General features: G+C 39.4%; 1 protein-coding gene across 2 annotated transcripts in view; it reads right to left on the minus strand.

Moving 5' to 3' along the window:
- The window catches only part of LOC133635098 (lysophosphatidic acid receptor 3-like), a 34,727-nt gene that overhangs the window by 14,300 nt on the left and 3,762 nt on the right, over positions 1–16,665 (minus strand). The window contains exon 3 of one of the 2 annotated variants that reach the window (XM_062027868.1): positions 12,399–13,144. In XM_062027868.1, the coding sequence (XP_061883852.1) occupies positions 12,399–13,144 (746 nt within the window). Of the gene's footprint in view, positions 1–12,398; positions 13,148–16,665 lie in introns of both variants that reach the window. The other variant, XM_062027867.1, reaches the window with a different exon arrangement.

Below are 16,665 nucleotides of genomic sequence, written 5' to 3' on the forward strand. Positions count from 1 at the left end.
TTCCATCATTTTTCTGAATGCCAAGTATCACAGGCCTTGTTCACACTGCAGGTCAATCACCATTTTTGTTTGCCTGTATCGGATTTTTTCATGTCAGTGTGAACAGTGCAATTCCCAATTATTCATATCCAACCCAGGTGGTTGTAATACACTTTTCCACCACTTGTGGCAGTAATGACAACATCACACAAGTACTCAGTGTGTAATACACTTTTCCACCACTTGTGGCAGCAATGACAACATCACACAAGTACTCAGTGTGTAATACACTTTTCCGCCACTTGTGGCAGTAATGACAACATCACACAAGTACTCAGTGTGTAATACACTTTTCCACCACTTGTGGCAGTAATGACAACATCACACAAGTACTCAGTGTGTAATACACTTTTCCACCACTTGTGGCAGTAATGACAAGTACTCAGTGTGTAATACACTTTTCCACCACTTGTGGCAGCAATGACAACATCACACAAGTACTCAGTGTGTAATACACTTTTCCACCACTTGTGGCAGTAATGACAACATCACACAAGTACTCAGTATGTAATACACTTTTACACCACTTGTGGCAGTAATGACAAGTACTCAGTGTGTAATACACTTTTCCACCACTTGTGGCAGTAATGACAATATCACACAAGTACTCAGTATGTAATACACTTTTCCACCACTTGTGGCAGCAATGACAACATCACACAAGTACTCAGTGTGTAATACACTTTTCCACCACTTGTGGCAGTAATGACAACATCACACAAGTACTCAGTATGTAATACACTTTTACACCACTTGTGGCAGTAATGACAAGTACTCAGTGTGTAATACACTTTTCCAACACTTGTGGCAGTAATGACAATATCACACAAGTACTCAGGTGTAATACACTTTTCCACCACTTGTGGCAGTAATGACAACATCACACAAGTACTCAGTGTGTAATACACTTTTCCACCACTTGTGGCAGCAATGACAAGTACTCAGTGTGTAATACACTTTTCCACCACTTGTGGCAGTAATGACAACATCACACAAGTACTCAGTGTGTAATACACTTTTCCACCACTTGTGGCAGTAATGACAACATCACACAAGTACTCAGTGTGTAATACACTTTTCCACCACTTGTGGCAGTAATGACAAGTACTCAGTGTGTAATACACTTTTCCAACACTTGTGGCAGTAATGACAATATCACACAAGTACTCAGGTGTAATACACTTTTCCACCACTTGTGGCAGTAATGACAACATCACACAAGTACTCAGTGTGTAATACACTTTTCCACCACTGGTGGCAGTAATGACAATATCACACAAGTACTCAGTGTGTAATACACTTTTCCACCACTTGTGGCAGCAATGACAACATCACACAAGTACTCCGTGTGTAATACACTTTTCCACCACTTGTGGCAGTAATGACAATATCACACAAGTACACAGGTGTAATACACTTTTCCACCACTTGTGGCCGTAATGACAAGTACTCAGTGTGTAATACACTTTTCCACCACTTGTGGCAGTAATGACAATATCACACAAGTACTCAGGTGTAATACACTTTTCCACCACTTGTGGCAGTAATGATAACATCAAACAAGTACTCAAGTGTAACACACTTTTCCACCACTTGTGGCAGTAATGACAAGTACTCAGTGTGTAATACACTTTTCCACCACTTGTGGCAGTAATGACAACATCACACAAGTACTCAGTGTGTAATACACTTTTCCACCACTTGTGGCAGCAATGACAATATCACACAAACGTCTGGAGCTAAAGCCATAGATACATTTCTTAAGTGCAAAAATGATGACTAAAAGGCGTATTTTCATTTGCAGTTTAATTTTATTGACAGTTTATTTCAAATTCATTATCAATTTTGTAGGAATTTCATTATTTTAGTCCCGTGTAATTGTATGTACATTTACTTTCCATTAGTTTGATGTGTCCCTTTTTTTGCAGTACATTTGATGATTGAATTTTGCAACCAGCCTGACCTAAGCCTTGTAAGTAGGTGAGATCAGGAGTTAGACGACTAATTCAGTGTTAAATATTTGACGTCCCTTGGTTTGGGATGTTGTACAATCCTCTGTAATGCACTTGCTCTCTCATTACAAGCCGCGGAAGCCAAAGCCACACAAATGTCTTTCCTGTGGTTCCATCCTTGCCCTGCATGGAGGAGTCCTAGCAAGCAAACAACTCGCCGTCTGTAGCATCTCCAACAAGTGCGGGCACACAACATCAAGTTACAACTTGTCTGCACTGGCAACGTCTCTTAAACAAAGACTTTTATTGTGTCAATGACCCTTTCAACTTTGTATTTTACTCAATGCTCTTTCTTTCTTATTTCTGTACCACGGCAGCAGAGGAATGGTGGCGAGGGACTCCAGCACAAGATGTTGAAACTAGTACCCTGCTGAGCGGGACTACTTTGCTGACAGCTTGCACACTTTTATTGGCTCCACGTTCGACATCCGCGGCACGCCGCATGTACCCGCCTTGCTGCGCCTCAAAAAGTCATTCCGACTCTTTCCAAAAAGCCCGCAGACGCCACGCCACCGGTTTATCCGGTTTTCACTTGCAGCCGTGCAGACTGCAGGAAGAGCTGAAGGTGGACGTTCCTGACATGGACGACCACGCTAGCTGCTGTGTGAAATAAATGTACGCCGGCTGCTGTGTGAAATGCAGGGCTCGAATTTAACCACGGCAACCGCGGCAATGGCCGCGGCTGCCCTCTCATTTCCGTTGTGCGCTAAAAAAATTGACCAACATTTGCGGCAACAACTTGCCGTGACCGTCCTTGACTTTTTATTTATTCATGGACGAGGGATATAATGGTCAACGGCATAATGATCATTTGCGATGATAGTCCAGACTAGAGATGTCCGATAATGGCTTTTTTGCCAATATCCGATATTTTGATATTGTCTAACTCTTAATTACCGATTCCGATATCAACCGATACCGATATTTACAGTCGTGGAATTAACACATTATTATGCCTGATTTTGTTGTGATGCCCCGCTGGATGCATTAAACAATGTAACAAGGTTTTCCAAAATAAATCAACTCAAGTTATGGAAAAAAATTATTCATATCCAACCCAGGTGGTTGTAATACACTTTTCCACCACTTTTGGCAGCAATGGCAATATCACACAAGTACTCAGTGTGTAATACACGTTTCCACCACTTAACAAGGTTTTCCAAAATAAATCAACTCAAGTTATGGAAAAAAATGCCAACATGGCACTGCCATATTTATTTTTTTTAACATGCCTCAAAACAGCAGCTTGGAATTTGGGACATGCTCTCCCTGAGAGAGCATGAGGAGGTTGAGGTGGGCGGGGTAGCGGGGGGTGTATATTGTAGCGTCCCGGAAGAGTTAGTGCTGCAAGGGTTTCTGGGTATTTGTTCTGTTGTGTTTTTGTGTTACGGTGCGGATGTTCCCCCGAAATGTGTTTGTCATTGTTGTTTGGTGTGGGTTCACAGTGTGGCGCATATTTGTAACAGTGTTAAAGTTGTTTATACGGCCACCCTCAGTGTGACCTGTATGGCTGTTGACCAAGTATGCCTTGCATTCACTTGTGTGTGTGAAAAGCCGTAGATATTATGTGACTGGGCCGGCACGCAAAGGCAGTGCCTTTAAGGTTTATTGGCGCTCTGTACTTCTCCCTACGTCCGTGTACACAGCGGCGTTTAAAAAAGTCATACATTTTACTTTTTGAAACAGATACCGATCATTTCCGATATTACATTTAAAAGCATTTATCGGCCGATAATATCGGCAGTCCGATATTATCGGACATCCCTACTCCAGACGGTTCCTTTATAAATAACTGATATCCCGTCATCCCGTTCTAGGGGTGTACCCTCGGAGTATACTTAGTCAACAGACCTACATGTCACACTAAGAGTGGCCGTATAAACGACAACAACACTGTCATAAACTTGTGCCATATAGTGAGACCAATCTAAACAAAGATGACAAACACTTTTTGGGAGAAAGTTTTTACCGCAACACAACAGAGCACATTCCCAGAATTCCTTGCAGCACCAACTCTTCCTGGACGCTACAGTAATTTTCCCTTGCTTCCCGCCGTGTGTTTAAGAGCGCACTGCTGTTAGATGGAGACAGGTGTGGACAATATTGGAGACACTTGTCCCCACACTGAAAGTATGCAGCGAAGGAGAAAAACTATATGATGTTGCTTTTCTTTTGACAATACAGCGTCCATCAGCTGCTGTGACAGAGTTAATGAGGTGAGGAAACACGCTGTCACTCCTGTTTTTGTTGTTCTTGTTGGCCAAACTGTTGTACTGAACCACAAGGGGGAGTTAGAAAAGAACACATCTTGTTTATTAGACTTTATTTTCATTAGCCAAACTGCTTTGTGTTTTATTTTGATATCAAAAAGTAAACGCCATGTTTTTTGTTACATTACTTGTGTTTTTTTTATGTCACAAAGGTATTACCGTATTTTTCGGACTATAAGTCGCAGTTTTTTTTCATAGTTTGGCCGGGGGTGCGACTTATACTCAGGAGCGACTTATGTGTGAAATTATTAACACATTAGCGTAAAATATAAAATAATATTATTTAGCTTATTCACGTAAGAGACTAGACGTAGAAGATTTCATGGGATTTAGCGATTAGGAGTGACAGATTGTTTGGTAAACGTATAGCATGTTCTATATGTTATAGTTATTTGAATGACTCTTACCATAATATGTTACGTTAACATACCAGGCACCTTCTCAGTTGGTTATTTATGCCTCATATAACGTACACTTATTCAGCCTGTTGTTCACTATTCTTTATTTATTTTAAATTGCCTTTCAAATGTCTATTCTTGGTGTTGGATTTTATCAAATACATTTCCCCAAAAAATGCGACTTATACTCCAGTGCGACTTATATAGGTTTTTTTCCTTCTTTATTATGCATTTTCGGCCGGTGCGACTTATACTCCGAAAAATACGGTACTTTAAAAAACATTTGACACGTCATTTTGTTAATGTTTTATTGTGTATAGTTAATTCCTGTACGACATATTTCTGCTCAAACTCTTAATGGATCTGTCCCGATACAGCATCTACATGTACATAACTTTAAAAAAAAATAACTAAAAAAATATTTCCCTCTATCAAAATGTAAAAATAGAGATAAAGGTATCATAAAATGACAAAAAGCTGACAAGTTTATATTAATAATGAATTTTAAAAAACTGTATGTATGTATGCATGCTTTGGAGCTCCTATCTGGAAAGAAAATAATGTTTGCCTTGGTGCCCTTCTAACTTTTATTGGTGCCCTAAAATATGAGTCCTCCTTTAAGGCAACACTTGCCTTGACCTTAAAAAGTTAAAATTCGAGGCCTGGAAATGTAAGCTAGCTGCTGTGTGAAATGGAAACTAGCACTTTAGCTCACAAATGTAAACGTGTCCAAAGTGGGGACACATTCTGAAACATTCTAAAAATATACCACAACAAAACATAAAAGGTGAACTGTAAGAAGAAAATGTTGACTCTTATAAGACAAAGCTGCCATGCAGGCTGTTTCTCTTAAAACCATATTTGCTACAAAAATAATTATGAATTAAAATCAATGTTATGAATTTTTGACTTCGTCAAGACTCCAATTACTTCACTTCAATATTCCACTTTGAAATATGTTTTGGGGGGGAATTCTGCATAGTTTGTGTGTTTTCCATATGAAAAAAAAAATATTTATTTGGCAAAGACCAAACATAAAAAATAAATATAAATGTATAAAAGACAGATTCAAGCATTAAAAATAAAAACAAATAAATATATGTAAGACTTATTCTTAACACTTTTATGAGTGGGACCATTTTGGACCTTTAGTGTATTTTTATTTTCTTAAAACCTGTTATTGCTCAAAAATTAATTATGAATTAAAATCAATGTTATGAATTATCAACCTATTCAAGGCTCCAATTACTTCCCCAATTTGAAATATTTTTTAGGGAAAATATTGCATATTTTGGGTTTTTGCCATAAACGAATCAGGGTGTTATTTGACAAAAAGGGCATAAAACATTAAAAATCTAACTTTCTATGAACGGATGAACCTGGAGTTGGAAGGCGAGGTACACCGTGGACAAGGAAGGCGGGGTACGCCCTGGACAAGGTAGGCGGGGTACGCCCTAGACAAGGTAGGCGGGGTACGCCCTAGACAAGGTAGGCGGGGTACGCCCTAGACAAGGTAGGCGGGGTACGCCCTAGACAAGGTAGGCGGGGTACGCCCTAGACAAGGTAGGCGGGGTACACCCTGGATAAGGAAGGCGGGGTACACCCTGCCCAAGGAAGGCGGGGTACACCCTGGCCAAGGAAGGCGGTGTACACCCTGGCCAAGGAAGGCGGGGTACACCCTAGACAAGGTAGGCGGGGTACACCCTAGACAAGGTAGGCGGGGTACACCCTGGACAAGGTAGGTGGCGTACACCCTGGACAAGGACGGCGGGGTAGACACTGGACAATGTAGGCGGGGTAAACCATGGACAAGAAAGGCGGGGTACGCCCTGGAAAAGGTAGGCGCGGTACCCCCATGTTAATAATGATTTATTAATTCCTGACACCCCATGTTAATGATTTTAGTTCCTGACACCCCATGTTAATAATGATTTATTAGTTCCTGACACCCCATGTTAATTATTAGTTCCTGACACCCCATGTTAATGATTTATTAGTTCCTGACACCCCATGTTAATAATGATTAATTAGTTCCAGACACCCCATGTTAATGATTTTAGTTCCTGACACCCCATGTTAATAATGATTTATTAGTTCCTGACACCCCATGTTAATAATGATTTATTAATTCCTGACACCCCATGTTAATAATGATTTATTAATTCCTGACACCCCTAGTTAATGATGATTTATTAGTTCCTGACACCCCATGTTAATAATGATTTATTAATTCCTGACACCCCATGTTAATAATGATTTATTAATTCCTGACACCCCTAGTTAATGATGATTTATTAGTTCCCGACACCCCATGTTAATAATGATTTATTAATTCCTGACACCCCATGTTAATAATGAAGTGAAGTGAATTATATTTATATAGCGCTTTTCTCTAGTGACTCAAAGCGCTTTACATAGTGAAACCCAATATCTAAGTTACATTTAAACCAGTGTGGGTGGCACTGGGAGCAGGTGGGTAAAGTGTCTTGCCCAAGGACACAACGGCAGTGACTAGGATGGCGGAAGCGGACTAATGATTTATTAGTTCTTGACACCCCATGTTAATAATGATTTATTAGTTCTTGACACCCCATGTTAATAATGATTTATTAGTTCCCGACACCCCATGTTAATTATTAGTTCCTGATACCCCATGTTAATGATTTATTAGTTCCTGACACCCCATGTTAATAGTGATTTATTAGTTCCCGACACCCCATGTTAATTATTAGTTCCTGATACCCCATGTTAATGATTTATTAGTTCCCGACACCCCATGTTAATTATTAGTTCCTGATACCCCATGTTAATGATTTATTAGTTCCTGACACCCCATGTTAATAATGATTAATTAGTTCCAGACACCCCATGTTAATGATGATTTATAAGTTCCAGACACCCCATGTTAATGATTTTTTAGTTCCTGACACCCCATGTTAATAAGGATTTATTAATTCCTGACACCCCATGTTAATGATTTTATTTCTGACACCCAATGTTAATAATGATTTATTTGTTCCTGACACCCCATTTTGATAATGATTTATTTGTTCCTGACACCCAATGTTAATAATGATTTATTTGTTCCTGACACCCCATTTTGATAATGATTTATTTGTTCCTGACACCCCATTTTGATAATGATTTATTTGTTCCTGACACCCAATGTTAATAATGATTTATTTGTTCCTGACACCCCATGTTAATAATGATTTATTAGTTCCTGACACCCCATTTTGATAATGATTTATTTGTTCCTGACACCCCATTTTGATAATGATTTATTTGTTCCTGACACCCCATGTTAATAATGATTTATTAGTTCCAGACCCCCATGTTAATAATGATTTATTAGTTCCTGACACCCTATGTGAATAATGATTTATTAGTTTACCATCCATCCATGCAACACAACATCAATCCAAGCTTGTTTCTAATGCAATGAGTGGATTTGATCCCCAGAGTCAGCGTGGCTACTGGCAACAACAAAAACATCAAAAGTATGAAAACATTTCACAAAGACACAAATAACAAAGTGGACTTAGTTTTCATGTACGGTACAGTACGTCTGCGACGAGGAGCATTTCAAGCAGAGGCATGTTCTACATCTGAAGGATGCCATAAGATACTTAGCGAGCTCGCTAACACAAAGTTGTGTCTTTCATCCAAAGTCCTTTGTCTAAAAACCCGTGTGCTTCTTTTAATCATCATCTTTTCTTCTTCTTGTATTGACGCTTTTAGGACTATTTTTGTCAACATAAACATGTCACACTTTCTTTGAAACTATTAGGACTATCCTTTGTCAACATAAACATGTCACACTTTCTTTGAAACCCTTAGGACTATCCTTTGTCAACATAAACATGTCACAAAGAACTCAAAAGACGTATTTGAATATTGGTGAGCAGCACACTTATGTATGAAAGTAATATTTCTGAATGATTTGTCAGCACATTTCTATATATATATATATATATATATATATATATATATATATATATATATATATATATATATATATATATACTTTTTCCTCTATATCGCCCAGCCCTAGGCTATATAAATAAACTTTGATTGATTGATTAGTTTACCTTTTATTTACCTTCTTTTTACTGTCTTTTATCTTCGTTTCCCCTTTTTTCCTTCTTTTACCTTCAATTTAACTTAGTTTACTTTTTTTTTTTACCTTATTTGACCATGTTTTATCTTTTTTTATCTTCTGTATTTCTTCTTTTACCTTTGATTTACCTTCCATTCAACTTGACTTTCCCAACATTTACCTTCTTATACCTTTTAATGACCTTCTATTTACCGTATTTTTCGGAGTATAAGTCGCTCCGGAGTATAAGTCGCACCGGCCGAAAATGCATAATAAAGAAGGAAAAAAACACATATAAGTCGCACTGGAGGATAGGGATGATGTTTAATAAGAAATTATCGAGTTCGAGCCTATTATCGAATCCTCTTATCGAACAGATTCCTTATCGATTCTCTTATCGAGTCCAGATAGGTTGTTGTATATGGAAAAAAACACAATATTTGGTTGAACAAATCACTTCACATTCTCTACTGCTCGCTACTATAGTATTACCATATCTGAGTTATTGTGCAGAAATAACTACAAATGTGCGCTACATTCGTGAACCGTGTTACAAAAAAGATCAATTAGACTGATACATAATGCTGGATATAGAGAACATACAAACACTTTATTTATTGAGTCAAAAATATAAAAGTTTGATGATTTGTGCTTACAAAGTACAAAGAAGAGAAGAATTATGAGAAATACTTTCAACCTTATTGAAAATAAGATATTCTTCATCTCAGTATATTAATAATGACTGAATTAACTAATTAATTACATATTACAAAACTGTTGTATATACTAATTCACAGATATTCTATTATAAAAAGGTCAGTAAATGATATATATATTTGTAAACGCTATGAAGTGGGAAAGGAGTAGGATTAAATAAGCTTAACTTCTTCCTACTCCTGTAAAGTGAAATAAAATGAAACTGTGATGTATTATGATGTGGTCGGATCATGTTTTGTTTAGTTATGTTCTGTTGGTTTTGGACTTCCTTAGTTGTTTTGTGCACCTCGGGGGTTTGTTTTAGTCACCATGGTTACTTATGATTTTCACCTGCCTTGTACGCGCACCTGTTGCTCATCAGAGACTCTATTTAAGCCTGCCTTTTACGGTCACTCGTCGTGGCTTCATGGTTTGCATTTGCAACAGTTACGTTGGCATTCTGGCTTTCCAGCGCATGATTCCTGTGCTAAAGTTACCTTAGCTTCTAGTATTCCTGTGCTAAGTAAGTTTTGGCTTTAGCTTCTCGTGCGAACGGCACGCTTTTCCTTTTGTTTCGTTCCTGTCTGTTGTAATGTGTATGATTGCACGCTTTCGTCCGGAGCGTCAGTTTTGCGTCCCGGGAGAACGAACCGCAGCACCCCACCGTGACAAATGACTGAGCTACGTGACGTCATTTCTTGTGATGTCCCACAGGGCATTTCTTGTCGGGACGGGATTCGTTCCCAGGGATTCGAATAAAGAACCAACTCTTTTTCTTTACTATAGTGGTCTCGATAATGGGTACCGGTTCTCAAAAAAGGATCCGAGTCCGAGGACTCGGTTCTTTTCTTATCGAACAACCGGGAAAACCGGGTTCGAGCATCATCCCTACTGGAGTATAAGTCGCATTTTTGGGGGAAATGTATTTGATAGAAGCCAACACCAAGAATAGACATTTGAAAGGCAATTAAAAATAAATAAAGAATAGTGAACAACAGGCTGAATAAGTGTACGTTATATGAGGCATAAATAACCAACTGAGAACGTGCCTGGTATGTTAACGTAACATATTATGGTAAGAGTCATTCAAATAACTATAACATATAGAACATGCTATACGTTTACCAAACAATCTGTCACTCCTAATCGCTAAATCCCATGTAATCTTATACGTCTAGTCTCTTACGTGAATGCAGGGCCGGCCCGTGGCATAGGCCGTATAGGCAAATGCTAAGGGCGCCGTCCATCAGGGGGCGCCACGCCAGTGCCACAAATGTTGAAAAATAAAAAATAAAAATAAAAAATAAAAAAAAGTTGGTACTATTATTTCTAAATACAAAAAATAATCCCACGTTAATTAAAATGCAAAGTAAAGCCTATTTAATAGAAATATTATTTGTTACAACATTACGCCCCCCTCTCCCTCCGCACGGTGCGCCCCCTCCCTTCCCGTATCATGACTGTTTATGGACGTCACCGCATCAAAAAACCAACACAAGATGTCAAAACGGCCAAAACTGTCAGGTGCCCAGGGAAGAAAAAAGAGAAAAGAAGAGGAGAAACGAGAAAAAGACAGAGGTAGCAGGGAGATAACGTTAGCCTACATGAAATTATTTGTCTGTTACAGAATGTGATAGTAACCTGGCTTTTTAGCATTAAGCTAATGTTACATGATTCGGCAATTGCTAATCAATAAATAGCTAGTTCTGTTTTAACGTCGGGTTAATATTGTGGAGGGGGCTAAATTGTTATGGAAAATAATAATGTAACGTTAGGTAATTACAGTACTCCCACCTTACATTCCTCAGGGACATTTGTATTAGATCTTTTAAGCAGGTGTTTTCTGTTTACATTGTTATTGCCTTCTGGTTAGCTAATGTTTGCCCTGCAGGTAATAGTCACTTTTCCACCCCTTTATATATTAGGTATAGTTGTAAGCCTAGTTGTTAAAGTGCACATCATTAATGTTAATTAAGCAATATCACATGAGAGGGAATGCTGTTTTTTTAATTTGAGCACTGCTGTGATTCGGTTAAAGATAATCATAACATAACATTCTCATATAATATGTTAATTTGCTTTCTTTAAGTAAAAAAAAAGACAAAGCTAATCCGTTTCTTGTGAGTATATACACTTCACTGCCGATGTGGGGGGGGCACCACCTAAAATCTTGCCTAGGGCGCCAGATTGGTTAGGGCCAGGCCTGCTTGAATGACCTAAATAATAATATTTGGTATTTTACGGTAATGTGTTAATTTCACACATAAGTCGCTCCTGAGTATAAGTCGCACCCCCGGCCAAACTATGAAAAAAACTGCGACTTATAGTCCGAAAAATACGGTAACTTAATTTATGTTTTGTATTCCTTATTTACTCTTAATTCACCTTTTATTTACCTTCTTATACCTTCTATTTAACTTATTAAATTTTGTATTTACCTTCTATGTAGCTTATTTGACCGTCTTTTACCTTATTTGATCTTCTTTTACTTTTTACTGTATACTCCGTCTTTTATCTTTAACTTATTCTATTTTCTATATTCCTTATTCCCTTATTTTACCTTCTTTGACCCTCTTTTACCTCGTTTTATCTTCTTTCACCTTCTATATTTGTACTTATTTTACCTTTCATTTACCCTTTAATTTATTTTATCGTTTATATTAGCGTGTCACTACCACTGATCAGCGATCACTTCCTGCGAGTGTTTTTGTTCATGCAACCAACCTTGCTTCCATACTTCCGCTTTCTCCCGACGAAGAAAAAGGAACTGAACGTTTGACCGAACAAATGTTTGTCGATACCAATGAGGTGTCTATGGCGATACATATTGATATGGTGTTATGGCCGAGATGCAGCTGGTAATGTTTAAGAAATGAGAACTCACCGAGCACCACCATGACGGTTTTGATGAGCTTGATGGGCGTCCTCTTGCGGCTGACGGAGCCCCGGGTGTGCGGCGTGAGCATGGACGTCCTCATCTTGACGAAGGCGTAGATCCTCATGTAGATGGCCACCATCACCAGGAAGACCACCAGGTTGGACACGGACCAGAAGACCAGGTAGCTCCTGCTGAACAGGGGCGCCAGCTGGGAGCAGTCGCTCAGGTTGCAGGTGCAGTTCCAGCCCAGACTGGGCACGGCCCCCATCAGGATGGAGATGGCCCACACCAGGACCATGAGCAGGGTCACCCTCCTCTTGGTCAGGTTGCTGTGGACTTTGAGGTTCATGACGGCGATGTAGCGCTCCAGCGCGATGACCAGCAGGTTGGCCAGCGAGGCGGACAGGCTGATGTCCAGCAGACCTTGGCGGATGAAGTAGCCTTTCACCGTCAGCTTCCGCGACACCTCGCCCGTGTTGAACATCAGGTAGATGTACGCGATGCCCGCCAGGAAGTCGGCGGCGGCCAGGTTGGCCAGGAGATAGTAGAAGGGGAAGTGGAACTTCTTGTTGGTGATCACGGCGGCGATGACCATGGCGTTGGAGACCAGGATGAAGCAGCAGAAGAGTGAACCCACCACTTGGACCACAATGAGCTGCGTCTTGTCCCACTTGTCGTTGGCGCCGCTGTTGTTGTAGAAGAAGCTCATGGGCTCGTTGTAGTGGCAGCTGAGGTTCTGCATGGCCATTTTCCTGCTGAAATCAGGACATGTTGTTCATTATGTACCAAAATGAATAGGTTTTATTCATGTCATGTGACTTAACACCTAACGTATCATAAGTGATACACTACTTTTTGATGCTTCTACATCAAAATGTCATGTGACTTAACCCTCTAACACTTAATGTATCGTAAGTGATACATAAGTTGTTGAACCTTCTACATCATCAAAATGTCATGTGACTTAACACTGTAACACCTAACGTATCATAAATGATATATATGTTGTTGATCCCTCTACATCACCAAAATTTCAAGTACCTTAACAGTGTAACACCTAACGTATCATAAGTGATGCATACGTTGTCGATCCTTCTACATCATCAACATGTCATGTGACTTAACACTATAACACCTAACTTATCACAAATGATACATAAGTTGTTGATCCCTCTACATCAAAATTCCATGTGACAACATTTACACCGAACGTATCATACAAGATACATAAGTTGTTGATCCTTCTACATCATCAAAATGTCATGTAACTTAACACTATAACACCTAACGTATCATAAATGGTACATAAGTTGTTGATCCTTCTACATCACCAAAATGTCAAGTAACTTAACACTATAACGCCTAACGTATCATAAGTGATACATAAGTTGTCGATCCTTCTACATCAAGATGTCATGTAACTTAACACTATAACACCGAACGTATCATAAGTAATACATAAGTTGTCGATCCTTCTACATCAGGGGTGTCAAAGTCAAATGGACGGAGGGCCAAATAAAAAATTTAGCTACAAGCCGAGGGCCGGACTGTTCGAATGTTCATTGAAAAATTTTTAAATGACGCATATAGTCTAGTGAACCTAATTGAACCTACTGAAAACCTAACAAATATATTCCAATATGATCAGATAAATAAAGCAATATTTTCTTATGGCTCTGTCAGTAATCTTTAATTTTCAACAGACACAAAAGACAAATTTCCTTTATATAAAAATCCCCATAACATGAACATTAAATGAAAGAAACCGGTATTCAAGGCACCATCAGTAGCCTATATTTTCTATTTTAGCAAAAGTGGGCTAAATTTACTTCAAAGAAAAAAACAATAATAGCAATTTTCTATCATCCACTCAACTGAAATATTTTTAAAATATAATTAAATTGAAATACAATAAAATAAAGTGCAAAAATCTATAAATCAAAAACAACACTTTGTTTAAGGAGAAGTAACATGCAGTGAAAACAAATATTAAACTTTAACTTTTAAACTTGAATTGAGTAAAAACTCTAAATATGTGATTGCACAGTAATGTTCACATTAAACCCCCCTCCTCCCTCCGTGGGAGGGAGGCGAGTTGGGTGCCCGAAACCCCCCGCTGGTTTCGGCCCGCCCCTTGGCGCGCGTGGCACGGCGGGCTCCGCGACCCGACGGCTGGCCCTCGTGGCTTGACGGCGGGCGCGTCCCGACGGGCCGCGCGTAGGGGTCAAACGCAGAAGTCTCAGGGCCTCGTGGTGAGGGGGTGGCCTGCGGGTTTCGGCCCGCTTGACCCCCCCGCTCCGCTTGGCGCGCGCGGCACATGACGGGTTCCGCCACCGACGCTCGGGCTGCAGCCCGACGGTGGTGCGGGCCCGGCGGTGACGCGCGGTTTGGGGAAACAAAGCAGAAGTCTCAGGGCCTCGGGGCCGGGTTTCGGCCCGCCCCCTTGGCGCGCGTGGCACGGCGGGCTCCGCGACTGACGGCCGGGCTGCAGCCCTTCGGCCGGCAGGCGCGTCCCGGCGGGCCGCTCGCCCCCTTTCGGAACCTTGGACCGGCATCCGCTTGGTGCGTGTAAAAGATCTGCGGTCTGCGGGCCGGTTCTAATAATAAATCAAGATCATCCCAAGGGCCGTAAAAAACCTTCTCGCGGGCCGGATATGGCCCGCGGGCCTTGACTCTGACATATGTGTTCTACATCATCAAAATGTCATGTAAATTAACACTATAACACCTAACGTATCATAAGTGATACATAAGTTGTTGATCCTTCTACATCAAAATGTCATGTGACTTAACCTTATAACACTTAATGTATCATAAGTGATACATAAGTTGTTGATCCTTCTACATCATCAACATGTCATGTGACTTAACACTATAACACCTAACGTATCATAAGTGATATATAAGCTGCCGATCCTTCTACATCATCAAAGTGAAGTGAATTACATTTATATAGCGCTTTTCTCTAGTGACTCAAAGCGCTTTTACATAGTGAAACCCAATATCTAAGATACATTTAAACCAGTGTGGGTGGCAGTGACTAGGATGGCTGAAGCGGGGGTCGGACCTGGAACCCTCAAGTTGCTGGCACGACCACTCTACCAACCGAGGTATATAGTGGTAAAATGTCATGCAACTTAACAGTATAATACCTAACGTGTCATAAGTGATATATAAGTTGTCGATCCTTCTACATCATCAAAATGTCATGTGACTTAACACTATAACACCTAATGTATCATAAGTGATACATAAGTTGTCTATCCTTCTACATCATCAAAATGTCATGTAAATTAACACTATAACACCTAACGTATCATAAGTGATACATAAGTTGTTGATCCTTCTACATCAAAATGTCATGTGACTTAACCCTATAACACCTAACCTATCATAACTGATACATAAGTTGTTGATCCTTCATCATCAAAATGTCATGTGACTTAACTAGGGCTGCAACTAACAACTAATTTGATAATCGATTAATCTGTCGATTATTACTTCGATTAATCAATTAATAATCGGATAAAAGAGACAAACTACATTTCTATCCTTTCCAGTATTTTATTGGGAAAAAAACAGCATACTGGCACCATACTTATTTTGATTATTGTTTCTCAGCTGTTTGTAAATGTTGCAGTTTATAAATAAAGATTAAAAAAAAAAAAAAAAAAAAAAGTAGCCTCTGCACATGCGCATAGCATAGATCCAACGTATCGATGACTAAATTAATCGCCAACTATTTTTATATTCGATTTTGATCGATTTAATCGATTATTTGTTGCAGCCATAGACTTAACACTATAACACCTAACGTATAATAAGTGATACATAAGTTCTTGATCCCTCTACATCAAAATGTCATTTGACTTAACCCTGTAACACCTAATGTATCATAAGTGATACATAAGTTGTTGATCCTTCTACATCATTAAAATGTCACGTGATTTAACCTAAGGTGTCAGGTGACTTAACCGAAGGTATCATAAGTGATTCATAAGTTGTTGATCTTTCTACATCATCAAAATGACATGTGACTTAACCCTATTACACCTAATGTATCATAAATGATACACAAGTTGTTGATCCTTCTACATCATCAAAATGTCATGTGACTTAACCTAAGGTGTCAGGTGACTTAACCGAAGGTATCATAAGTGATACATTAGTTGTTGATCTTTCAACATCAAAATGTCATGTGACTTAACACTATAACACCTAACGTATCATAAGTGATACATAAGTTTTAGAGTCCTCTACAATGTCAGTGTAA

The sequence above is a fragment of the Entelurus aequoreus genome, linkage group LG19 (genome assembly GCF_033978785.1).
Source record: "Entelurus aequoreus isolate RoL-2023_Sb linkage group LG19, RoL_Eaeq_v1.1, whole genome shotgun sequence".
NCBI classification, from domain to species: domain Eukaryota; kingdom Metazoa; phylum Chordata; class Actinopteri; order Syngnathiformes; family Syngnathidae; genus Entelurus; species Entelurus aequoreus.